This window comes from Dromaius novaehollandiae, chromosome 7 (assembly GCF_036370855.1).
Source record: "Dromaius novaehollandiae isolate bDroNov1 chromosome 7, bDroNov1.hap1, whole genome shotgun sequence".
NCBI classification, from domain to species: domain Eukaryota; kingdom Metazoa; phylum Chordata; class Aves; order Casuariiformes; family Dromaiidae; genus Dromaius; species Dromaius novaehollandiae.
Genome location: NC_088104.1, coordinates 43,962,450 through 43,987,206, shown reverse-complemented (window position 1 = coordinate 43,987,206; position 24,757 = coordinate 43,962,450). Strand labels below are relative to the sequence as shown.

General features: G+C 58.4%; 2 protein-coding genes and 1 long non-coding RNA gene across 3 annotated transcripts; all 3 read left to right on the top strand.

The window, feature by feature from the left end:
- Positions 1-3,405: 3,405 nt before the first annotated feature.
- Positions 3,406-8,291, top strand: LOC135328906 (lanosterol synthase-like). Its single transcript, XM_064515412.1, has 10 exons — positions 3,406-3,808; positions 4,469-4,519; positions 4,668-4,817; positions 5,152-5,248; positions 5,450-5,555; positions 6,086-6,151; positions 6,595-6,675; positions 6,952-7,122; positions 7,578-7,656; positions 7,986-8,291. Exons 1-10 carry the CDS (start codon positions 3,425-3,427, stop codon positions 8,169-8,171), a joined length of 1,371 nt encoding a protein of 456 aa, XP_064371482.1. The 5' UTR covers positions 3,406-3,424; the 3' UTR covers positions 8,172-8,291.
- A 2,415-nt stretch (positions 8,292-10,706) lies between these two features.
- On the top strand, positions 10,707-14,243 carry LOC135328904 (uncharacterized). Its single transcript, XR_010390065.1, has 3 exons — positions 10,707-11,459; positions 11,602-11,653; positions 13,744-14,243. It is a non-coding gene; the product is annotated as an uncharacterized LOC135328904 (long non-coding RNA).
- Positions 14,244-17,365: 3,122 nt separating this feature from the next.
- Positions 17,366-21,744, top strand: LOC135328937 (maestro heat-like repeat-containing protein family member 7). Its single transcript, XM_064515516.1, has 9 exons — positions 17,366-17,487; positions 17,672-17,786; positions 18,150-18,287; positions 18,597-18,773; positions 18,968-19,123; positions 19,985-20,086; positions 20,515-20,614; positions 20,988-21,047; positions 21,364-21,744. The coding sequence occupies exons 1-9, from the start codon at positions 17,366-17,368 to the stop codon at positions 21,567-21,569; spliced, it is 1,176 nt and encodes a 391-aa protein (XP_064371586.1). The 3' UTR covers positions 21,570-21,744.
- The last annotated feature ends 3,013 nt before the right edge of the window (positions 21,745-24,757 follow it).

Sequence of the window (24,757 nt, the reverse complement as noted above, 5' to 3'; positions counted from 1 at the left end):
TCCTTGGTCTCTGCTCCAACTACATGCACACTATGAAGCTTCAGCTACACCCAAAACATCTCCTCCCCACCTTAACTATGACTTCCGTGACTATGGAAGAGGTAGAATGGGCTGAATGTTTGGAAGGCTGGTGGCAGGGGGACCTCCCAGAACAGCCTTTGATTGCCTCGGAGAAAGTGGTGAAGCTGTGGAGGCCCCTTCTGCGTGGGGGGAAGCGGTCGCCAGCAGAGAGGGCGCGGGGTGTGGGTGAGCTGCTCGGGGAGGATGGGGTCATCTGCCGCTGGTGCCAAGGCCCAGAGCTGGCCGGAGCGGTGCCCCGGGGGTGGAACTGGAGGGAAGCGTGGGCACTGCTCAGGCAAGTGTGCGAAGCAATGCCTCAAATAGTGCAGCAGCCTGCAAGCGCCTGAAGCCCGTCCGTGGAACGACATGGGCAAGAGCTGCGGCCAAAGCGACCAGGTTGCAGCACAGAGTCCGATGTTGAGGGCACAGAGTGCTGCTCCGTGCGGCTTGTCAGTGTGAGCAGCTTGTGAAGGTGGCCACTGCTCTGGAAAGCACATTGGCTGGTTTCCCCAACTGCACCTCACCCTGGGGCCCCTGCAGGGGCTTTCTCTGCGCAGCCCCGCCCTGGGGCCTGCTCGGCAGGCTCTTGCTTGCCTGCTGGCTTTGTCGGGGGGACAAAGCCGGGGGACACCTGAGACAGCGCACTAGTGGAGGGGAGGCAGGCCGGATGGTGCCAGGGCGCTGGGAGCAGAGCACCGCACAGGCCTTGGGGCAAGGAGGCTTGGAAGGAGGAGTAAAACCCGCCATGGCCAAGGACACCTTGGCAGGCCCGAAAAGGTGCTCTGCCTCTTGCCAGGCCTCGTCGTGCCCCCGGGCGGCAGGGGCTGGTCTCAGTCTTGGAGGGGGAAATGGAGACATGCAGAGCCATGGGGCTTAAATCTGCCAGGAGGAGAAGACACAGCTCCTGCTGGAGGTTTTCTTAGCACAGCCTGGAGCAGTGCAGCGAAGCCTGAGTTTCTGGAGAAGAGGCCAAGCGCAGCCACGCAGGACTCAGCCCCCTGAGGCCTCTGGCCTGTCCTTCCCAGGAGATGGGCCAAACACGCTCAGCTCCCCTGGGGACAGGCTGCTGGGACGGGTGCAGCTGCAATAGCTACGAGGTGCTCTGCTGGCTGGAGGCAAACCCTGCCTTGATGAGAAGGTACCTGGGCACCTGTGCCTGCAGGAGAGCAGGCACCAGGCACCAGGCAAGAAGAGACACTAGAAGATGGAGAAGAGGCCCAGAGGCTTTTCTCTGCCTGTCGCACAACCCCAGCTGCAGCAGGGCTCCAGGGGTGCCCAGAGATGAGAGAGGTCACTGCAAGCACTGCTGTCCATGTGCTTTGGGAGGAGGCTACTCTGGGAGAGGAGAGGGGAGCCAGGCGCGTTCCCGCCTACAAAGTCACGCTGCAGGGTCTTGGCTTTTTGGCTGGGGAAGGTCCCTGCTGCCTGCTCTCCCCAGCCTGCAGCCCTCAGCACTGAAATCCGAGTGGGTCCCCAGCCCCCGGGCAGGACTTTGTGGACCAGAAACAGCAGCTGCCAGAGCTGCTGGTGCCTACTGTCAGCAAGCCGCTGCGCACTGTACGTACTGGTACTCGGGGTGTGCAGGAGCCTGAGCAGGACACAGCCTGAGAGGAATGAAACCTGTATAGGCATACCTCATTTTAGTGCGCTTCACTTTATTGCACATCGCAGATATTGCAGTCTTTCCAATTGAAGGTTTCTGGCAACAAAGCAAGTCTATCGGTGCCGTTTTTCCCAGCACGTACTCACTTTGTGTTTCTGTGTCACATTTTGGTAATTCTCGCAGTATTGCAAACTTTTTCATTATTATTCTATCTGTTAAGGTGATCTGTGATCAGTGATCTTTGATTGTAATCGTTTTGGGGCGCCACGAACCGCACCCGTATAAGACGGCAAACTGAATCGATAAATGTTGTGTGTGTTCTGCCTGCACCCCCAGCCGGCCATTCCCCTGTCTCTCTCCCTCTCCTTGGGCCTCCCTCTTCCCTGAGACACAACACTATTGAAATTAGGCCTGTTAATGAGAAAAGCCAAACAGCCTTATTACTGATATGGGGAAAGTTTTGGCAGTCTGGATAGAGGATCAAACCAGCCACAACGTTCCCTTAAACGAAAGCCTAAGCCGGACCAAGGCCCTAACTCTCTTCAATTCTGCGAAGGCTGAGAGAAGTGAGGAAGCTGCAGAAGCAAAGTTTGAAGCTAGCAGAGGTTGGTTCATGAGGTCTAAGGAAAGAAGCGGTCTCTGTAACATGAAAGTGCAAGGTGAAGCAGCAAGTGCTGGTGCAGAAGCTGCAGCAAGTTATCCAGACGATCTAGCGAAGATAACTGGTGAAGGTGGCTACGCTAAACAACAGATTTTCCATGTAGTCGAAACAGCCTTATATCGGAAGGAGATGCTATGTAGGACTTTCATAGCTGGAGAGGAGAAGTCAGTGCCTGGCTTCAAAGCTTCGAAGGACAGGCTGACTCTCTTGTTAGGGGCTAATGCAACTGGTGACTTTAAGTTGAAGCCAATGCTCCTTTTCCATTCCACAAATCTGAGGGCCCTTAAGAATTATGCTAAATCTACTCTGCCTGTGCTCTATAAATGGAACGCCAAAGCCTGGATGACAGCACATCCATTTCCAGCATGGTTTACTGAATATTTTAAGCTGACTGTTGACACCTGCTGCTCAGAAAAAAGGATTCCTTTCAAAATATTACTGCTCACTGACAATGCACCTGGTCACCCCAAAGCTCTCGTGGAGATGTACAGTGAGATTAGTGTTGTTTTCCTGCCTGCTAAGACAACACCCATTCTGCAGCCCATGGATCAAGGAGTAATTCTGACTTTCAAGTCTTACTGTTTAAGAAATACATCTTGTAAGGCTAGAGCTGTATTGAAACAGAGTAACAGAGACTGTGTGACCTGACAGTATCAGACGGCCTCTGGAGCCTGTGGCAGTTTCTCACGGGGCTAGAAACGAACCTGGCCAAATTCACCGGGGTTAACTGTAGCTTGTGTGAGAAGTCTGATTAGCAGGAGCCACTGCCCTTACAGAGCTTCCCCACGGGAAAGGCTGTGAGATTGCACAGCGTGGGAGCACAGCTCTCTCTGAGCTCCCGGGTGCCCCAGGGACCCCTGGGTTTGGCCGTGCTCCCCAGGGGGTGGCTGGCAGAGGTGTTGAAGCAGCCTGCAGGGTGGGTGCCCAGTGGAGGAGACGTTTCCTTTGGGGCTAGTTCCCTTCGCACCTCATCCCAGATGTGGATCCCAGGGTGGATGAGGCCAGTGGCTGGGAGTGATGGCGGGGGGTGGGGTGTCCATCCCTCAGGATGGCAGAGAGACCCCCCACCCCAACCCAGCTGCCCCTGCCCCTCTGCTCAGATGCTGCATGTGGACACTGCCGTGCTTCTCTCCTGGCTGTTGCCTCCCTCTGCTCCTCATCCCTGGCTGCCTGTCCTGTCCTGGCTGTGCCTGGCACAGGCCGTGCTGGCTGTCTCCTTTCCTGTCCCCTTGCCATCCCTGTGCTGCTGTGTCTGTCCCCTCTGCGCCTGCGCATCAGCTGTGGTGCTGCACACCCCGAAGCTGAGACGCAAGGTGGAGGGAGCTCGCGGGGGTAATGCAGGAGGGAGGTGCTGCCCCAGAGAGCCGGGGCAGGCTGCCCTCCTGCCACAGGCAGCTGCCTCTCCCTGCCTGCTCTCTCTCTTCCAGGGGACAAATGGATCCCAGCTCTGGGATACTGCCTTTGCCGTTCAAGCCTTTCTGGAGGTAATGCTCCCTTCAGGGCTGTGTGCTTCCTCAGGCGAGTGGCCTCTCCTGGGCCATCCCCAAATACTGCTGGCTCCTACTGCACATCCCCTCAGAGCTCTGCTGTGTGGATCCTGGCATCACATTGCACACCAGGGCTGGGTGGACACACTGCTGCTCAGAGCTGTTGACCTGTTACTCCCCGGCCATGTGGGCCCTGGCCAGGCAAATGCCTCTCTCCAGCCCCAGCAACAAGGGCTGGTCCAGCTCCAGCTGCAGAAGCTGCTAGTGGAAACAGTCAGATGGATCTGAGTGAAGTATAAATGCAAACCTATGGGAAGGGCTATAGGAAGGGCAGGAGTTGATTGCACCTAGACCAGCAGGTCAGCGAGATCCCAGCACATCCTCTTCTAACCGAGGGATGTGCGTGTCGGCCGCAGCTCCGTGCTGACTGTGTACCTCCATTTCCAGGCAGAATCCCAGAAGGTCCCGGAATTCACGTCCTGCTTCCAAAACGCCCATGAGTTCCTCAGGTTCAGCCAGGCGAGCAGAGCCGGTTGGCGGTGTCTCTGTTGTGCTGGCTGCGCAGACTCTGAGTCTTCTTACCGCCCTATTTAATACCTCTGTTTTCCTCTGAAGAGATCTTCTGCCTGCCCTCACTGTTGCTCTTGTTCTCTGCAGATGCCGGAGAACCCAGCCGACTACCAGAAATATTATTGCCATATGAACAAGGTAGCAGAGCTGGAGCTGGCTGCTGTGGGATGGGTGCTTGGGGCAGCAATTTGGGCAGAGGGGATGGGACTGAGGGGCAGCGACTTCCTCTGTGCAAGGGGAGAGCAAGTCTGGGGGAAGCTGCTGAGCCCTCCTGACCCTTCCCCAGGGTGGCTTCCCCTTCAGCACCCGGGACTGCGGCTGGATCGTGGCTGACTGCACGGCAGAGGGGCTGAAGTCGGTGATGCTGCTGCAGGAGAAGTGCCCCTTCCTAACCAAGCCCGTCCCCTCTGAGCGCCTCCTTGACGCCGTGAATGTGGTAAGTGCTGCAACAACTGGGGCTGTGGGAAATGCAGCCAGCTAAACTGAGCTAAAACAGGAGAAGGCAAGGCCTGATGAGTTGCTAGGCCTGGTATCGCATAAGCTGGTACAAGGCCTGTGGCCTGCTAATAGCGATGCTGACACCATATTTACTGTGATACAAGTCTCTGGAGTGATGGTCCAGCTTGGGTGTGCCTATGGCTGTGGGTTGGGATGTGAGTTATTTGCCAGCCCTGTGGGCTTGACTCTGTCCTCACACCTGGCTCGGGGGTGGACTGGGGTGGCGCTGCCTGTGGGCCAGTTGGGTCCCCACTCTCTGCTTGTCTGGGCAGTTGCTGAGCATGAGAAACTCCGATGGAGGCTTTGGCACCTATGAAACCAAGCGAGGAGGTCGCTTACTGGAGCTGCTGAACCCCTCGGAGGTGTTTGGTAAGGGGAGCTGTGTGGGGCGGGTTGTCCCGCCCGCTGCAAAGGGGCTGGCCCTGCCGTGCCCAGTGGGTGCCTGGCTTGGCCCCAGGTCCCTCTGCGGGATGAGCGTGCGCTGGGGCCAGGGAAGGGGTCGGCAGCGTGCTGCAGGGAGAGCTGCCCGGCCCAGGGGCTGTTGCATTGCTGTCCTCCTGCCCCCGGCAGGTGACATCATGATCGACTACACCTACGTGGAGTGCACGTCGGCCGTCATGCAGGCGCTCAGACACTTCCACGAGGTCTTCCCTGAGCACAGGGCCCCAGAGATGAGGTGAGACGCTGAGAGGAGAGTGGGGCAGGGGGAAAACAGGCTGCAGTGACCCATGCTGCCTGCCATGGCCTCAGTTGAGACGGGCCCTGCTGAGCCTTGTCAGGGCCCTCTGTGTTGGCATGGAGCTGCCCTTGGCACCTTCAAGGCTGGGATGCTGCTGACGTCTCCAAACCAGAGCTCCCTGTAAGAGGCTGGGGCCTAGCCTGGCTCAAGGAGCGGGGCACAGGCCTTTTGTCTTCATGGCATGAGGCAGGGGGACCTGGTGAAGAAGCTGCCTGTCTCTTCACTTAGCGGTTGCCTCCATCTTGCCACCATTTGCTGGCTGGGTTTCCTGTTGTGTGCCAGCTCGTGGCAGAAAAGCATCCAAGTGGTGCGTGATTTGCCTGTGAGATCCCATGGGGACTGTGAGGCTGCCTGTCTGCTGTCTTGCTTCTCGCAAGGGCCCACCAAATCCTCGGAGGGACTGATGGCTGCATAGGCAGCCACTGAGCTTGGGCTGCTTTTGAAGCAGGCGTCTTTCTCCCGACCAGAGAGACTCTGCAGAAGGGCCTGGACTTCTGTCGGAGGACGCAGCGAGCCGACGGGTCGTGGGAAGAGTAAGCAGTGCTCCTGGGGCCTGGCTTTTCCCCGGCAGCCCCAGTATGAGAGGGACCGTGGTGGCAAGTGCTCGTGGCTGGCAGGATGTGTGGGAAAGGCAAGCAGGGGCCAGTTCTTCCCCCCTTCAGCTGCTGTGTGCTTTGCTCTCCTGTCCTTTCCCTCCAGCCCAGATGGAGCAGGCACCTCGCACGCTGCACGAGGCCTGGGCAATCCTTGAGGGCTGGGGTGGCTCCAGCTCCTCTGGTTCCTGAGTGGCTGCTGCCTCCTGAGCAAGCTGGGAGCAGTCCTGGTGGGGCTGGATGTGGTTGTGCCCTAGCAAACACCGGCTGCAGGGACGGCGCCTCTGTGCAGCTCTGCACTTGCTCTGACCCCAGCAGCGTTGCAGCCTGCATCTCCCTTGGGCTGTGCAAACCTGACACTACTGCTCTCCCTTCCCTCCTAGGAGCTGGGGGGTTTGTTTCACCTACGGCACCTGGTTTGGCCTGGAGGCATTTGCCTGTATGCAGCACACGTACCGCGATGGGTGAGTGAGGGGCAGTATGCTTCCCGTGCCCCTCTCTCTTGGGCAGGGGCAGGACCACGTGGTGGGGCTGAGCTGATCCCCTGGCTGGCCCAAGAGCTCCTCCTCCCAAATCTTATGCCTGTGATATGACCAGGGCACTTGCTGCCAGAGCCTGAAACTCTTGGGCAGCCCCACACTATGGGCATGGTAGAGCCTGGCTCCCAGCTGACTGGGGCACGTGGGTGCAAACTCTCCTCGGCCCCCAGCCCCATCTGATTCTCTGCCCCATCTTTGCAGGGCTGCGTGCAGAGAAGTGGCCCGGGCCTGCCAGTTCCTGCTCTCCAAGCAGATGGCAGATGGTGGCTGGGGAGAAGACTTTGAGTCGTGCGAGCAGCACGTGTACGTGCAGAGTGCCACTTTGCAGATCCACAATACGTGCTGGGCCCTGCTGGGACTCATGGCTGTCAGGTAGGAGCAGCTCTCGCCTCTTCAGACACCGTGTGGCCCTGAGCACATAGTGAGATAGGAAACGCAGGCCAAGTTATAGGGAAGAGCTGGCACGGGCCCTGGGCCCGGCCGTGTGCCGTATGACATTTCCTGAAAGATGCTGTCGGTCACAAGCCTGCTGCGGTGAGGGACTGGCTGGAGCTGTGGTCCACGGGCTGGTGGGGCTCTTGATGCCTGGGGGAAGGGGAGCCCGTGCAAAGCAGGAGTCTGGGTCGCAACCGCAAGCCCCTGGCCTGGGACAGTTTTGCCATATTCTTTATGTCTGGTGTGCTAGGGTCATAAGGGGTCTTCCCAAAGCACTCGGCATGCCGGGGACAAGCATGGGGATCCTGGAGATGGCTGAGTTCCCTAAGCGCGTGGATGGGGGTACATGGATGGTCCAGATTTGGGAGTGTTTACATCTCTGTGCTTTGCAGGTACCCTGATATTAGTGTGCTGGAAAGGGGCATCAAAGTGTTGCTCGATAAACAGCTGCCCAACGGGGACTGGCCTCAGGTATGTAGATCCATTCTTGTCTCTCCAAGGGGTTCCTCTGGTGTTGCAGCTGTCCTGGGCACTGTGCAGCTGTTGCAATGGTGCATTTTCTCTTACCTGCAAGAGAAGCCACTTGTGGGCTTTGCTGGAGGGCCCCGGGGGGGGAGATGAGCTCGGCCCTGTGTCATGGACACAACTGCCTGCTTGCAGTACTGAGGCGGTGGCCCAAGGGTCACGTGGGGTAGAGGGAAGTGCTTCCAGAGAGGGCGATGCTGCACTGAGGAGCGTGGATGAGAGGGATGCAGTGGGTCCCCTCTCACCCACACCGCCTTGCTGTTTTTCTCTCTCAGGAGAACATTGCTGGAGTGTTCAACAAGTCGTGCGCCATCAGCTACACCTCCTACTGCAACGTCTTCCCCATCTGGACACTGGGGCGTTTCTCCCGGCTGCATCCCAACAGCCCTCTCGCTGGGCAGCTGCAGCCCAGACCCTCCTCTGGGGCAGGGAAAGCCCCAGAGGAGGCCTTGTCTGCCTGAGCCTGGGCCATTGCAGAGACTGTGGCCTCCAAATCGTCTCTGCTATCGCCTGGCACGTGGGGGCACAGGACTATTTCAAGCAAGATCTCAACGCTGGTCTTACCACAGCCCTGGACCACTGCATCTCCCAGGGAGGAGAGTGCCAGCATGGTGCCACTGGGTCCCCGTTTGCTTTCTGTTGACCCTTTTCTAAGAATCAGCTTTTTAAAAGCCTCTGTCTGGGTATATCCTCCCCCACAGGACATGCAGCAGGGTGACTTTTCGGATCAAACTGGTGACCTGAGAAGAGAAAGCTGCCCAGCTATATTGTAGTAGACATCTAGACAGACTTGATCTCTCATCCTTGGTAGAGCAAAGCTGTTTTTATCTTCCCCTTGTGCTGTCCCGGCTCTCTCAGGTTGGCTGTCTGCAGCAAGAGCCTGGGATTTTGGGCTTTCCCTGTGCCCAGCATTGTGATGGGGTGCTCTACACGCCCTGCTGAACCAGCCTCTGCTGTGTGAGCACCAACAACTGCCTTCAAAGTGCTCTGTGCTCTGGAGCCGTCACTGGGAGGGGAAGAGCATCTGTCCCCTCTCCGCTGGTTAGGAAAGAGGAGTGCTTCACCTGTTTTTCTGCTCTTCTGCCCCCCAGCCAGTGGCACCTGGCTTCCCAGAGCCTCACGGGTGAGGTTGCCAGCATCGTTCCCACTTTGAAAAACCGGACACAAAAAACAAGGCAGAAAGCACTGAGGTGGTCAGTGTTAGAGGCACAGCCCGGTCCCCTGGTCTCCAGCCAGGCACGCTAGTTTTCTAGCATGGATGAGTTGCTCTGGAGGCTGTTTTGTGCCTTCTGGCACCCTCCGTCACGGGGAGGGGAGGGATGCCCCTGGGCAGCTGTGTGCCTGGGACATTTCCTTTTTGTCATCAGAGCTGGAAGTCGTGCTGAGTGACCGATTAATAAATTACTAATGGTGTTGCATGTGGTATGTAGCTGTTTGCTGGTCTTCTCTTGGCCTGCCCCCATGCACATCCCAGGCAGCGGGGAGCTCATCCAGGAACAGCCTGTAGCCTGGTTTGGGTCACCGGTCTGTTTTTTCCAGCCTCCTATGCTCTTCTGTATATCCCTTGCTGTTTGGTGTGGTCCCCGGGCTTCCTAAAAATCTGCTCCATCCTCTTGTCCTTGTTAAATTGAAAAGCTTATTCAAGCAAATGCAACTTAGGCTGTTTTGACAGCCTCCTTTGCCTTTTCAAATTCTGGGCTCCTTTAAACCTCTCTGTGATAATACTGTGCATTTAAAGCACCTCAGTGGTCTCCATCAGAAACAGGAAGGTATTTTTAAGTCATTGTAAAAGAACTTGGTAAAACCAGTGTCCTTTCAATATATTGCAAGGGTTTGATTTCCCCGCCCCCACCCCCCCCCCCGCCCCCGATGGTATGCAGTTACCTAATGCTCACAGCACCGTGATGTCCCTATGAGTGCTGCAAAGAAGATGCTGTTTTATCGCTGTGATCCTGTTTTCCTTACCAACCCTTTAGTTAGTAAAGGGGCAAAGATCTGTGATGTTGGATACCAGAGCTCTCTCGCTGCATTTATGCCCTGTACGGATGATCTTGTTCTCATCTTTGCATGAGATCACAAGCAGGGAGTGGTGTTTCACAAGCTTTCATCCAGCTGCAGCTGAACGGATTCAGGTGTTAGGGGGTTGTGCATCCTGAGAGGAGGTGGCAGCTTGGTTTCCACCTAGGTCTTTGGCTTGAGAACATCTTGGTCTTTCACGGGACAAAATTACGATTGTAAAAGTTGCAAGGCAGGACCCTAAACTATTGAATGGCGTTTATTTTCCTTCCTGCCTTGGAATTCCAGGAACTTTCCTTCAGCTTTGGGGTAGGAAAATGTTTCCTTTGTTATGCAGAGGCAGAGTCCTGGGCTAAAAGCTAATGAGTGTCATTAGAGCAGATAAAGCAGAGATATTAGGCAGCAAATGGCTTCTCTTTAAAGCTAAACCAAACCTGTTAGTTCGGGGTTTCAGCCTGAACTTCGGTTTCGTCCTGTTTCTGAGTGGGAGGCAGTAAGGGGGGGTGAGGTGAGGCATGCCAGGAGACATGATGTCAAATCTGGCTTTTGAGCAGATCTACCTGGGCAGCCTCACCTGCTTTCCTTGGGCAGAGCTCAAGACACAGAAGTGCCTTATTCTCAAAGGTTTCAGAGGTCATTTGGGTCCCTAAATACCCATGGGGATTTGGACTTAGTTTCTACTCTGCTCTTAAAGAAGGATTTAATAGCACTTTCTTATCCCCTGGATATCACATACACGATGATATCAAGATAGACAAGAGAGACAAAGACCAAAAAAGTCACTGGCGAGATCCAGAAGTTTGATATTTAAGTAAAACTTTCTTCATACTTTTTTTGTTTCCATGCAGGTGGAGTTAGTTTGCAGCTTTTGCTGTTCGTGCAGCTGTTCCAGTTGTGCTTAAACTGGTTTCCAAAAGGGTCCTGGTCAATTTAAAAAGGTTATCTGTAAGCAGCTGGGAAGCTGGATTTCTATGAAAAGTTAGGAAGTTGGACTTGTTACTTTTTGGACCAAGGGCAGGGGGCTTCTCCAGCAACCTGGCCCTTTCCTTGCCACAAGCAGACACAATGTGTCGAGCTCTAAACCTGAACTGGTTTCTTTGTGGAGTACAAGACATTGTGATTCCTAAACAGAGTATGAAAGCTGTTTCCTATGCCTCAGAAACAGGCCATTGTAATGGGGTTTTGATACTGATGGTGTCAGTTAATGTTTTAAAGCTATTGCAGATGCTCCCATGGCTTAAGGACACTTACTCTTGGCTCTCAGCTCATTTTCTTCAGGTGTCTGATAGCAGGTTCCTGGCTGAGCTGTGATGTGACTTCTGGCAGTTGACCTGACAACCTTGGAGCAGTTAAAGACCAACTGCGAGGTGCTCTAAGGGGTCATGACTCAAAGGCCAGGCGACCTGCAAGCTGGGAAAGCTGGCTTCTCCCATCTGTCCTTCAACTACCATGTGCCAGTGACTTTACACCATGCTGCAGTTCTGAAGCTTTCTGAATATCAACTATACTTCCTCATCCTTCCCCCCTGCACCAAGAAATCACAAACGTCCCCACCTTAGAGTTACTTTGTGACTGATAATTTCTCATTTCTATATAGGGAAAGCCAAAGTAAGCAGCAGAGCTCAAGAAAGAGCTGATGGCTCCTAGCGCCAGTGGCTCAGTCTCTCGTACCTCCAGGGACCATCATGCCTTGTTAGGAAAAAAGAAAAGGAAAAAAGGACTATTGTGTGCAGGTTTGTCAACTTGCCTTTCATTTATAAACAAAAATTCAGTAAATGTTCACTTTTTCCTCCTTGCTTACTGCTCACACCCTTCTAGGGCTGTGATTTTTTTTTTTTTTTTTTTTTTTTTTTTTTTTTTTTTTTTTTTTTGCAGGGAGACTGTCCTGGCTTAGTAGAGAAGAGAGGAGGGGGTCTGGTGCTCACAGGTGACTGAGCAGTCCCCAGCAGAGAGGCACTTCTGCTGTGTGTCATCCTGGTCCCTATCATGGTGCTGTTGGGGTCTGGCCCTTCCTTTGTGTCCTACTGCTGCAGGACGAGGGACTCGCAGTAAAAATGGGTGTTTAAGCTCCCAAAGTAATCACAGCCTGTGCCAGCACTTTGTTCTGTCTCAACCTACATGAAAAAAAATATGTATATATAGCAAACCCACCCAAAACACAGCGCTGCCACTGTGGGTCTCATGAGATCAGTGTAGTTCAGCAGAGAGGGGACAGAAGCAAAATCTCCAGTGTCATTTGAATTTTTTCACCACCTTTGGTATCATTGGGAGATGCTCACAGTGGATTTGCCTTAATAGATGTGGTGCAAGGAGGCAAAACTCCCAGCTCCTTTCTGCACCCGCCTTTGCTGTGGGCCTGGGAGCTGCTCCCTGCCGGGCTTCTTCCACTGCTTGCCCAGTGGCTGCTTTGCAGGGGCCGGTGGTGGGGTGGCAAGGGACGACCGCTCAGGGAGGCGAACAGAGAGGAATTTTATAAGGGGTGAGAAGGAAAAAAACAGTCATCCAGCTCTGGGCGCTAGCCAGGAGCGAGGGGGAAAGTGGAGCAGGACTGCTCCAGCCGCAGAAGCCTCGCTCCCCGTCTGCTTGCAGCTCAGCCCTGATGGCCGGGTGTTGGGGAGCTCTGCTCCGAGGGGCGTTGCAGAAAACATCAACTAAAAAATAGCTGTGGATACCCTGGGACCTGTGGGGAATGGCCAGGCTGGGCTGGGGGCTGTAACGAGAGACCCAGCTGCTTGTTCCTGGTGGCTTGGGTGTCAATGCGGCAGCCAGGACGCCTGGGTCTTGTCCTAAATCCAGCCTTGGCACTTCTAGTTTGTCATCCCTGGCACCGCTTGCCTTGATGTGGCTTGGCCCCCTGCCCCAAGCTATCAAGATGCCTGCAGGTACCGCGCTGGCCTCTCACCGGGCTGCACATCACTTGCCGAGCTTCCCCAGGGAGTGGATGACGCTTTGAGCTCTGCAGCTGGAGGACAAGAGCCATAGTTAAAGCAAGCTGAGGTGTGCTGCAGCACCTGATGGGCTCCAGAGTGCGTGCCCAAAGTTTAAATATTGCAAATTTAAAAATGGGAAACAGGTTGCTCTTCTTCCGCCGGGCTAAATTTTGCTTGATTTCTTTCCCCAGGGTTTGCTGGATAACTTCCCAGGAGCCAGGCCACTCCCTCCAGGTTCTTTCCACTGTGTTTTACCATTGCGCCGATCGGCAGACCAGGGTTTTAACTCATTTTGAATTTTCAGGGACAGGAGCCCCGTGTCCAAAACACTTCTGATTTCTCAGTTCTCAGCTCCAGGCATCTCCTGGAGGCAGAAGGTGGCTGACGGTGCTCAGTCAGTCCCAGACTCAGCTCTGCAGCCCTGGTCATGGATGTGGTTATCTGGGGCTTATTGCATCCAGGCCTGCTGTCTCCCTGGTCAGGATTATGCTAAATGGATGTGAGTTTTTGGACTCGGAGCAGTCCGGCTGTATTTGCCAACATCTTGCCATGAACAGGGTGGGCTTTGCATCCCCTTACTGCTCCGACGGTTTTATAGAGTCCTGGCACCACATTGCTCCTGGGTGCAATTACTATTCCCTAATTGTAAAGCAGAAAAATCAGCCCAGAAGTGCCTTATAATTGAGACATCTGCCATCACCAACTTCTCTGAAAATTAACATAAAAATGCCAGATCTCTCATAAGAAAGTGTTTAATACTTTCTGGGACTTGTTGATACCTGCTGCCAGTGTGAAAAGCCTAAATGGGTGGCCCAGTACATTTTTCAGAATTTATCCTGATTGCTGAAAACACCTTGGTTCTTATCTAGCTGGGAATGTTTGCCCTGCTTTTAACTCACCAATTATTTCTAGAGGGTGAAAAGAACGGGGGGAAGGGGAGGGGGAAATTGGCATACGTTGGTCCTCTGTAAAACTAGGGGTTGGAAGGCCACGAAGCACCATCCTCATGCCCTAACAAGTCACAACTCAGTTTTCCCATTAAAAAAAATTACTTGCTGTTGTTTCTTTTTTTGCCCTCTGTTTTCAGGGTGTCAGAATTGGAACGGGACACTTGTTGGTGTTAAAGAATGATTGCATTTTGGAGAGGAGACCCTTGTCTGAAAAACTTGTGTTTCAACTGTCCAAAGATTTTGCACAGATTTTACAAGCTCAGATACGCTAACATAGATATTCCCGGTAAGAAGCCGGATTGAACCTTTTGCTTTCCTTTGCAACATGTTTGGGGGTACATGCTAACTGCTACTACTGATTGGCAGAAGCTTACAATTCCTTCACATCATCCTGAAACCAAATTCAGCCTGTTAAAGACAAACAACCCACCAAGCAGCATTTTTCTAAAAAAGGACACTTTAGGTATTATTATTTTTAATAAAGCTGCATAAAGTTAGATAGGAAAAAGAAAAAATCCCTCTTTGGGCTGCTTTGACAACCGCTACCTACTGTCTTTATTCACTGTGTGTTACAATGACTGCTAGCTGATGGGATTTGAGAGGTTTAATCAAATTTAATTAAAACTGGTGCTCCATATTGGTGTTGCAGCAGATTTTTTTTTAATGGGAACTCCAGAGTTCCTGCAGGGTCCTACAGGGTCATCCTAGGTAAAAACAGGTCTAAGTCAGGGTAGACAGCATGATTTCTGTATCCCAGTATCCTGTCCCTGAATCCTTAGGGAGTGGGTATAGGAGTGGGGCAGGTATCCCTGGTACTCCCCGCTCCCAATTCTTGCTGCCCACTTGCAGAAATCAATGGGCTCATTGCTTTTTTAAAATCTGTTTCTGCTCTGGCCGTGTCTGGGACTCTGCGGGGGGAGGTCAGTGTTTCACCGTTTGCTGTACGCAAGCAGTTGCGTGCGCTAATTTGGGAACTGCTGCCTGGTGCTTTCCTGGGATGCTAACCAAGGTAGTAGCTTCATGGGTCATGCTTGGTAGCCCTCTGTTTTCAGGGTGTCAGAATTGGAACGGGACATTTGTTGGTGTTAAAGAATGATTGCATTTTGGAGAGGAGACCCTCGTCTGAAAACCTGTGCTCATTGGGGTGGAGGAGGAGGGCAGGGACAGGGAGCAGCGGTTGGGGGAGACCAGGCAAGGATTGCAGTGGCGCTGAGGGCAACAGACCCCCATGGGGGCCCCGGGCACCCCGAGGGCAAACCGAGGTGTTCCATGTCGGGGGGGCAAGCCGGCCCTGCGCCCCTGGAGGGGACCCACCCTGCCCCTCCCTGGGCCGGTGACAAGCGTCACTAGGGTGACAGTGGGGCCCTTTGTGACTGGGCTCCTGTGACACCCCGCGGCATTGCCAGGCACCCACGCGGCCTCAGCCCCCGCAGTGTCCGGGAGGACGGTGACGGGAGAGGACGGGAGTGCGTGGGGCTGGCGAAGGAGCCCCCTGAGTGCACCCAGGTCTTTCCTTGTCACCCCCGGGCAGCCCCGCGGAGCCTTTGCTGCATCGCCTAGGATGGCGGAGAGACCCCCCAGCCGCCCCAGGGTGGCCTGGGAGGAGAAGGCGGAGGACCGTGGGGTCCCTACGGAGAGCAGCTGCGAGCTGCAGCCCCACGAGGTGCGCACGCCCCAGGCGCTGCCAACGGCTGAGTGAGGGGGCACCGCTGGGTGCTCCGCATCTATCTGGGCTGCCCTCCTTTCTCCCGTAGATGTCTGGGGGACACCTCGAGCCCGCTGTGAGGACAAGTGCCATCCTCGCAGCCATCAGGGGCATCGGAGCCTGCAGCACCCAGGATGCGCAGGCGGCTGCTCACGAGCTGGATGCGCTCGTGACAGACGACGCCTCCCTTTTGGAGCACGTAAGTAGCCTGTGGGTGGCACGGCCGGGGCTCGAGGCCTCCGGGGGTTGCTCCCCCCTGCCGCCTCCCCGAGTCCATGTCTGCCAGGCACCCGACACCCTCCGGGGGCAGCGCAGAGCGGTGGCAAGGGCGGCCCTTCTGGGTGGGAGCTGGGCGACTGGCTGCAGGCTGGCAGCAGCCCCACTCGGAGCCGTGTGCCCTCCAGCTGCCAGAGATGGTGAGGTGCCTGTGGAGAAGCGTGCTGTCCGTCACGGAGGAGTCTGCGCGGCACAGCCTGGACAGGGCTCTTCTCAAGCTGGCCTGCGCGTACCCCGAGGAGGTGGTTGTGAGCCTGCTGCGCTGTTCCCCATCCTGCGACAGGTACGGGCCCTGCTGCCTCTAGTGCTTGGGGCCCCGCAGGCCTTAGAGCTCGTCCCGTGTGGGCTGCGGGGGAGAGGGAGATTTTCAGGACTCTGCTGAGGGGCTGGGCCCTCCCGGTGTCCCCGTGTGCCAGCCCCGCTGCCTCAGGCAGGGCTGCAGCAGCCAGAGCTGAGCAAGCCTGGCTGCCTTGGGCCCCTGAGCCCGGTCGCCTGGCTCCTTCCCTGCCCCACAAGGGACTTCAGCTTGGCGGTGTGGTGCCTGCTGGGGCAGGGCCGGCAGGGTGCTGCCGGCACGGGGCAGCGGGCAGCGGGCAGCAGGCAGCGGCAGGGCTGGCGGCCAGCCCAGGCCCTGTGGGGCTGCCCAGGCCACGGCGCTGCGGCTGCGGCACCCGCTGACAGGGCGCTCTGGGCCTGCAGCGCTGCCGCGGCCATGTGGAGGGTGCTGCTGTCGAAGCCCATGACTGCGGAGAAGGTGCTGGGAAAGCTGTTTGACGTGCTGTTGGACTGGCCAGTGCACAAGGCGTCGCTGACTTTGGATGGGGACCACATGGACATCTCTCCCCTGACCGTGCGTTTGTGGAGGAAGCCTCGCTCTCCCCTAGGGCTGCACTGGCCTCTGTGGGCGAGAGGCCACAGAAAGGGCCCCCTCTGCCCTTCCCCATCCGCCGCCAAGCCCTGACCTCCCCAGGGCGCACAGGCACAGCGTGTGAGGGAGGGCTACGGCTGGCGGGGCCCTGGCCAGTGCCTGACCCCCGCCACACCAGCACGCTGGGCTGCTGCTCACCGCTGGAGCCCCCTGTGCACAAGGCGGGAGCCCTGTGTGGGTGGCCCTCCGCCCTCCTCTGTCTCTGCATCGTGCTTTGTGGGCTGGCAACGTGGGTTAGGGGCAGGATTAGGGGCTGGGGCATGCTTAGGGGCCCGGCAGGACCAAGGCACAGCCCAGGCAGGCCTGTGCATGGAGGGCCCCCCCCCCCCGCCCCCCCAGGGAGACCTCCTACCAGCGCAGAAAGGGTTGTTGTGCCCAGGGCAGAAAGAGGAGCTGAGCCCCAAGAGCTCCCATGGCTTTGCCCTGGCCGCACAGCCAGGCCAGGCACTGCTTCACTGCCCCGTGGCCCAGGGCAGCACCCAAGCATCGCTGCCAAGACTGGGCCGTGCAACAAGGGCACCTCCGCAGCGAGAGCTGTCTCTGGGTGTTTTCTGCAGGCAACCATGGCGCTGCAGGAGATCCTCCAGTGGCCCCGCTGCCCACCGCAGGTGGAGGCATTTTTCCCCCAGCTCTTCCTGGCGCTGCTGTTCCAGATTTCTGTCACCGCAGCGCTGACGCCGGAGGAGGCTGAGATGTGCTGGAGGGAATGCCAAGGGGAAGAGTCTGCTCTCACCAGCCCCGTCAGGTGCTCCATGCCAGCCCCGTTGTCTCTGCCGTGGACCTATAGGCGGGGCCAGGGGTGCCAGTGTGACCTGGTGTTTGCTCCACACACAGGGCCGCAGTGCGGACCATGAAAGCGCTGCTCTGCCGTGCCGGCTACGAGCGCCAGGTGCTGCTCATGGCAAGGAAGGGTGGCTGGGACATGCTCCTCCGCGCTGAGAGCCACCACAGGGGAGTGGCTTTGCTGGCCAGGTGAGAGCCCCCTTGTGCCCGCTCTGCCCCAGCATTTCTCCCCTGCAGATGCGGTGCCCCACAGAGCCCGTGGGGGTGCCCAGCTCCCCAAGAAAGGGGCTGCAGGCCTCAGCGCTTGTGACCAAGGCATGGCCGAGGTTTGCCTGGGCTGCTCAGGCCACCAGTGCCTTCTTCCCTCTGCCAGGGAAATGAGGGAGACCCCAAGAAGCCTGCGAGTTTACCTCCTGCGCCAGCTGGCAGTGCTGCTCCGCCTGGAGGAGCCCTCCCAGGAGATCTCCATCCTGGCTTTCCTCGTGGAGGTGAGCCTGATGGCAGGGCTGCCTCTGGGGTGCCTCTCACCCCTCTGCTCTCCCGTGCCCGTGCTGGGGGGTGGGCGGCAGTGAGTGGAGCTGGGGCAGTGGGTGCGCTGCGACTTGTAGCCTTGGCTTGGCCCATCCGCGCTGGGGTAACTCTTGTGCCCACGTGGATTTGGTGCCTGCTGTGTGGATGGTGGAGAGGAGCGGAGGAGCCGCCCCGGGGGCCCTCCGCACTCACTGCTGCCTTGGGGCCAGGCTTTGTGTGGGCCTGGTGCCCTCGCCCTGAGCTGCTGGTGGGAGCCGGCACGGCACGATGCAGGGAGTCCTGCCGGCTCTGGCACTGTCTCCCTGCAACATGTGTTTCAGCTTGTGGCTTGCCCGGACCTTTGCGAAGACAATGCTCATATCCTGCTGCTCCTTGCGAGGTATCTGGAGCGTGGCAGCCAGGTGATACGTGGGCTGGTGCTCAGAGGCCTCGTCCTACTGTGCAAGAGGCCGCAGACGGTGAGCAGGGGACAGGCAGGTGAAGCTGTGCGGGCAGCGTGGGGCTGGGTGAGGGTGCTGGGGAACACACAGAAGGGGGTGAGTGGTCAGGTGGAGAGGAGCCGGTGCTGCCCTCTCCTCCCTCCCTACGCCCCCAGTCCCCCACACTGCCATGGCTGTGCCGCTAAGCCCTGCCTGGCAGCAGGTTGCTGCAGTAACCGCCATGCCAGCTTCTGGGAAGCCAGAGGGGAAGCGGGTGTCTAACAAGCTGGGCATTTTTGCCTGGGCAGTCCACTACTTCTTCAGCAAACGCAGTGGTGTTTCACACAGGTAAGAGAAATGCGCTTCCTGCTGCCACTCATCATGGAGCAACTGCGGGATGCGGACAGCGACATCAGCACTAAGGCCCTGGTGGTGCTGCGACACATGGTGCACGTCATGGGCGAGGAGACGGTGGCCAGCATTGCTCCGCAGCTGTCCGCGGAGCTCCTGCTGCTCTTTGATGCCGTAAGGCTGGGGGGAGAGCCAGGGCCCCTGCCGGTGTCCTGGGCTGGGGGGCTGCGTTGCGCCAGTGCCCTCTCTGCCCTCGGCTGCTCCGTGTTGTGCTCGGCCCCTGCAGCGCCGGCAGGAGGGCTGAGCGCGAGGGAGACCGTGGGCTTGGAGCAGCCAGCGCTGAGGTGCCCCCTCTTCCTTCCCACCAGGACGCTGGCCAGGTGCGAGCGCTCTCCATGCGGCTCTTCAGAGATGTGCTGGCGATTGTGCTGGGCACCAAAGACCAGCAGCTGCAGAAGCAAGTGCGCAGCAGCCTGCTGCCACTGCTCTTCCACATGCAGGACGAGAGCTGCAGCGTGCGCCAGGTATGGCTTTCTAACCAGGGCCCTAGAAGGCTCGAAGCAGGGAATGAGAAGCTGGGCAGGGGCCTTTCCCAGACCTGCTTTCCCCGGTCCCACAGGGCTCCGCCGCAGTCCGTGGCCACAAATGTCTAAGCCCTGGAGTGCCTAGGGGCTTCGCAGCTAGCCCTGCAGGTGTGCGAGGCCAGGCTTTGCCTCCCAATTCCTGTTGCCACCGTGCCCTGCCCCAGCAGGGGCCTGGAGATGTCTGGCCTGGGGCATGCCCCAGCTGCCTAAGGCAAGAGCACTGCAGGAGGAGACACCCTGCTCCCCACGTTCAGCGTGTGTCCCCAGTGCCCTTGGCCTGCGCAGAGGGAGGCAGCACCTGCAAAGAGTTTGGGGAGCCAACTTGTTCCCCAGCCTGCGAGCCTGGGGAGGGGAGAGCCCCAGGGAGGGAGGTGCGGTGAGGGCAGGGGCCGGGCCCTGCATCCCGGCTACCCAGCTCTGGGGCGGGGGCACAAGTCTGGGCAAGGGCGCAGGCCGGGCAGCCGAGCACCCGCAGGGGCAATGCCTGTGGCAGGTAGTTGTGGCCGAGTCCTGCCTGGGCGTCTCTGTGACTGCAGCCCTTCAGCCTCCTCCTGGCTTTGGCTACAGCTCAGCAGCTCTTGGGGCTCTCTGTTGTGCTGCCGCGGCAGGACGAGGTGCCTGAGGTGGTGGGTGCCCCATGTCTCTGCCCAGGGTATTGAACCCCGTGGCAGAGTCGGTGCCCAGCTGCTGCCTCTTCCCATGGTGGGCCAGGCAAGGCCCCGAGGCTTGCCAAGAGCAGGGGGACGCAGGGTCTTGTCCCCTGGCCTGCAGTGGCATCTCCCCGTCTCTGCTGCTGTGCAGGCCTCTCGGGAAGCCCTTCTTCGCGCTGCCAAGTTCCTCAAGTGGAAGCAGCTCAGGCAGCTGGTTGAGACAGCGCAGACGTGGAGGATCGGCGAGTGCCTGGTAAGGATGGCCCCAAAGCCCCCAGAGCCAGCCTGCGCAAGGCCTGTCCCCCTCCATGCCCAGTGTGTGGGGCAGGCAGCTGTGCCCCTGGCCCTGGCTGGCACCCAAAGCCGCCAGGCTGGAGCAGCACTCACGCTGCCCTTCTCCAAGCACGCTGCCCTGGCGAGCTCTTCTCCAGGCTCCTCTGCCCTCGCTGCCCCCTGGGATGCTAAAGCAGCCCCTGGCCCAGCTGGGCCTTGGCAGCAGGAGGGCACCTCAGCATGCCTGGGGAGCAGCCTGCCTTCTGCTCCCTCCGAAGCTCGGCACTGCCCAGCTCGTGTGTGGGAGCCATGAGCGTCCTGGCAGGGCAAGGCCGGTCCTGGGCGCAGGGACTGCCTGGCTGGGTGAGGGAGGGGTGTGCCAAGCCCGTGCCCTTGTGCTCTCCCCAGCTGGTGAGGGCCAGAAGAGCAGAAGAGTACCTGCACCAGAGCCTGACATACTTGGAGAGCCCACAGGAGTCCTTGCGAGAGGCAGCCGTGAGGTTCACTGGTGAGCCCCAACCGCTGGTGTCCCTCTCTGTCCCCGGACACCTCGGCCTCAGCCCCCCCGGCTGCTGTGCTGGCAGCAAGGACCAGCCTTGCAGCTGTGTCTGCTGGAGCCCCCAGCGCCCGATGCAGGGCCTGGGTGCCCAGGGGCTGTGTCACCCTCTGCCATCTCTGCCCACACATGTGGGGCTGCTGGGAGCCTCCTGCTGTGCCCTCACAGCAAGACCCTTGGGTGGCACGCAGTGCGGAGCGCCCTGGCGTCAGCGCTGCAAAAGGGAGGAGGGAGCGTGGCCAGGCTGGCAGGGCCTGGAGGCAGCTGTGCTGCTGGGGGTGGGCTGGGGAGCCGGATTTGTGAGCGGCTGTGTGTGTGTGCCTAGGGCTTGTCGGGCAGCACCTGAGGGGCCGGAGCAAGGAGAAGCTGGAGGACATCTGCACGGGTGAGCGAGGGCAGCAGGGTGTCAGGCAGGGCTGGTGGGAGGCAGACAGATGCTGGGCAGGGAGCTGCCACTCCTGCCCCAGGCGAGGAGGGCTCTGCTGCCCGTGCAGAGCAGGGCCGCTGTGGGTAGAGTAGAGAGAAGATTTCAGGAGCCTTTGGGACGGTCTTGGCCAGCAACTCCCACCTCGTCCCTTTCTTGCTCCTGCTGCCTCCTGGCTGTGGGAAGAGCTGGGTGGGACTGGCTGCGTCAGCAGGGGATGCCTGGCATCTGTGCAGACACAGTGCCTTGATCTCTGCTCTGCTCCTTTCTCTCTCAGCCCTGCAAGGCTTGCAGGAGGACAGCAGCCCGTCCGTCTGTTGCCTGGCGACGCAAACCATCCTGCTCCTGAGAGCTCCAGGGAAGATGACTCCCTCCCCAGGCACCCTCCAAGGCCTGTGCTACCGCCTGAGGAGAGCGTGGGAGCGGTGGCACTGTCCTCTGCGCGGTGACTGTGTCTGCTGCTGGAGCTCGGCTGCCTCCTGATGCCAGGCTGCTCTGCCCGCAGCGGCCACCTGAGTGTGCGGGGAAGTCGGGGGGTTCCTGGCCTCTCTCCCTGCCCGCAGGACAGCTCCGGCCCTCAGGCCCAGCCCGTCCCAGGCTTGTGCTGCCAGTCCCCCCTCTGCTGGGCTTTCCCCAAAGAAGCAGCCCTGTCTCTTCACCACGGCTCAGTGTCTTTTCTTTGGGCAAAGGAATGGGTAGAAAACTCCGGTCCTGAAGGAATCGGGGTCACCCTGGGAGGGGGAGGGCACACACGCTCTCCAGCAGTCTAGGGCAGCCACAACATACCCCCCTTCCCAGCAGTCAGAGAAGCACCCCGTTTCCCCTGACAGCAGGGTCAGGAATGGCAGCAGTCTTGACAGGGTTCTGCCCTGCAAAGCCATGACCTCTTCTGCATGAGGAAGGGCCCGGAGCTGGCCCCTCGCTGGCGCTGGCTTCCCCTGGTGTGGCTGAGCCCAGGAGTTAGCAGGCTGCTGGGATGCTCTGGTAGGCCCCGCAGGATTTGCCCATGCAGGCACCAGCGCAGCAGGGCCCAGAGCTCAGCACACGTATTAGAGGCTCCAGCCATCCAGAGATGGCAGGGGCCACTGCGAGCACTGCCGTCCATGTGCTTTGCGAGGCGGCTGCGCTGGGAGAGCAGGGGGAGCCATGTGCCTTCCCGCCTGCAAAGTCACGCTGCGGGCTCTTGGCTCTTTGGCTGCAGAAGGTCCCCGCTGCCTGCTCTCCCCAGCCCGTGGCCCTGGGCCCTGAACTCTGAGCAGGGCCGCAGCCCCCGGGAGCCCCTGAGCACCACTTGGGGGGCCAGAAGCAGCAGCAGCCAGAGTGGCTGGTGTCCGCCATCAGCAAGCGGCTGCCCCCCTGTGAGCACTGCCACTCGGGGGGCGCAGGTGGCTGAGCAGTAAGAGCTGCTCTGGGAAGAGTAAAGCCCGCAGGGAAACGTCGGCGTGGAGACTGTGAGACCTGACAGCACCAGATCAGACTCGGGGTCACACCTGACAGTGTCTGGGGCAGCCGGCAGTTTCTCACAGGGCCAAAACCAAACCTGGCCAAACTGACTGGGGCAAAGCGCAGTTTGTGTCACAAGGCTGATTCACGGCAGCCTGCAGCCCTTGCTATTTGTCCAGCCACAGCACGTAACTGCTTGAATGCCGCACTCAGAAGCAAAAACGCCAGAAATGTGGTCCAAAAGCAAACTCCTTATCTAGCCCTGGTGACTATTTACTGGCAACAAGCCAGTTATTGCTGCAGGAGGTTTAGCATTATGCCTTCGAAGCGAGCTGAAGTTTCAGCGCAAGCAGCTGTACAGACTCACAGCCACAACACGAGGCAACGAGAGGGGGCCCTAAAGAGTTACGGTGACGTTGGCCTCCCGTGCACCAAGATGCCCAGTAGCTCCCCTCATTGCAAAGCACAGCATAGTCTGCTGGGATCCCCCTTCCGGCAAGAAACTGAAAGCTACGACAAAGCTGGGGTGCTGCAGCCCTCATCCCTGGACGCTGCTCTCTTCCCCCATCTCCTGGCCCAATGCAAAAGCCATCTGTGGCCAGGGGAAGGATGTCATTTGCAAAGAGCTGCCAGAAGCAGCTGCTCTCCTGGCCTGCCTCTCCTCTCTACAAAGCCCCCAAACAGGCAGCCAAGTTAATCTGCTACAGCCGCAAACGTTGCCACCAAGTGGCCTGGCGAGCCCAGGGAGCCGCGGTGTCCGTGTCCCGGTGCAGGTGCCCAGCCCAGGGCTGCCTGTGTGCGTGGCCGCAGGCGTGCGGTGGAGCACAGGGCTCGGCTGGCTCCTCTCCTCTCGCTGCCAGCCCTGTAGCTCTGCCTGCTCTCCAGAGAGGAGGCGGAAGCCCTGCAGTATGTGGGCGCCTTCTTCATATGCCGAGGGGAGGTGAGTGTCGCCATTTCCCTCGGGGCTGTGCCCGCCTCTGCCGGTGGGTCCCTCGGGCTGCGCCACGCTCAGAAGCCCCCGGAGGGCTGCTGGCTGTGGAGGGCTGCTCCCGTGCAGGCGCCCCACTGTCGCTGCAGGCCCTGCAGTGCTCTGGTCCTGCTGGCCCTGCCCCTGGCCCTCTCACGCGCTCTCTTTGTCCCTCTGCTGCTGGTATGAGGAAGGGGCCGAGAAGCTGTGGTTTCTGGCCTGCGTCTGCACCCTCTGCGCAGCAGCCAGCTCCAATGCCTTGTTACGGGAGGAGCTTTTGCTCTGCAAATGGGAACTGGCGGAGTCGCTGGAGATGAGGGGAGAGGGGACCGCCAGCAGGCCTGGTGGAGGGGGCACTGGCCCAGCGATGAGGGCAGGATGGGCAGTGGGTATCTTGTGAGGTATCTGCGGAGTGACTGCTGGGTGATGTGAGGGCCGGTGCTCAGAGGCCTCATCCTGTTGTGCGACACAGCAGGCACGGTGAGGAGGAGGCAGCTTGCTGAACCTGTACCAGCAGTGTGTGGCTGGGCAGGGGATGCTGGGTAACATGGCACTTTGGAGGGCGCCTGGTAAGGTGGGCAGGGCCTGGGGGGAGCTGGGCTGCTTGGGGTGGGCTGGGGAGCAAGATCTGTGAGGGGCTGTGTGTGTGCCTAGGGCTCATCAGGCAGCACATGAAGCACTAGGGCGAGGAGAAGCTGGAGGACATCTGCAAGGGTGAGCGAGGGCAGCAGCCTATCAGCTGGGCTGGTGGGGAAGAAGTGGGGAAGACCCCACCCTGTCATTGCCAGCACATGGGCCAAACACCCTCAGGTGCCCTGGGGACAGCCTGCCTGGGCAGGTGCAGCTGCAATAGCTATGAAGTGCTCTGCCAGCAAACTGGATGAATGTTATGGAAATTAGGCTTGTCGGCCACCATAACGGGGCCCGACCCTAGGTTCCCGCAGAAAATTTCACAGCCAAATCAAAACAAATTAAATAATTAAATTTTAATGACGCACGTGCAGTAATTACAGCTCGAGGTGGGTGCCTCAAATCCTGGGCAATTATAGTTTTTTCAACTTACATTTCCCACCCCTCACGTGGTAGTTAGACCAATAGTAATTTTTTGGTCTGGGGTCTCCTGCTCCTCATTGGCTCTCATCGTCATTCTGAGGTAAGCTGTCTTTCTCCTTATTTTTGTTTTTTTGCGGTCTCTGATGACGGTTGTACCTCTGTTTTTGTTGGGTCTTACTGTTGTGCCTTAAGGTCCTGAGGAGGAGGC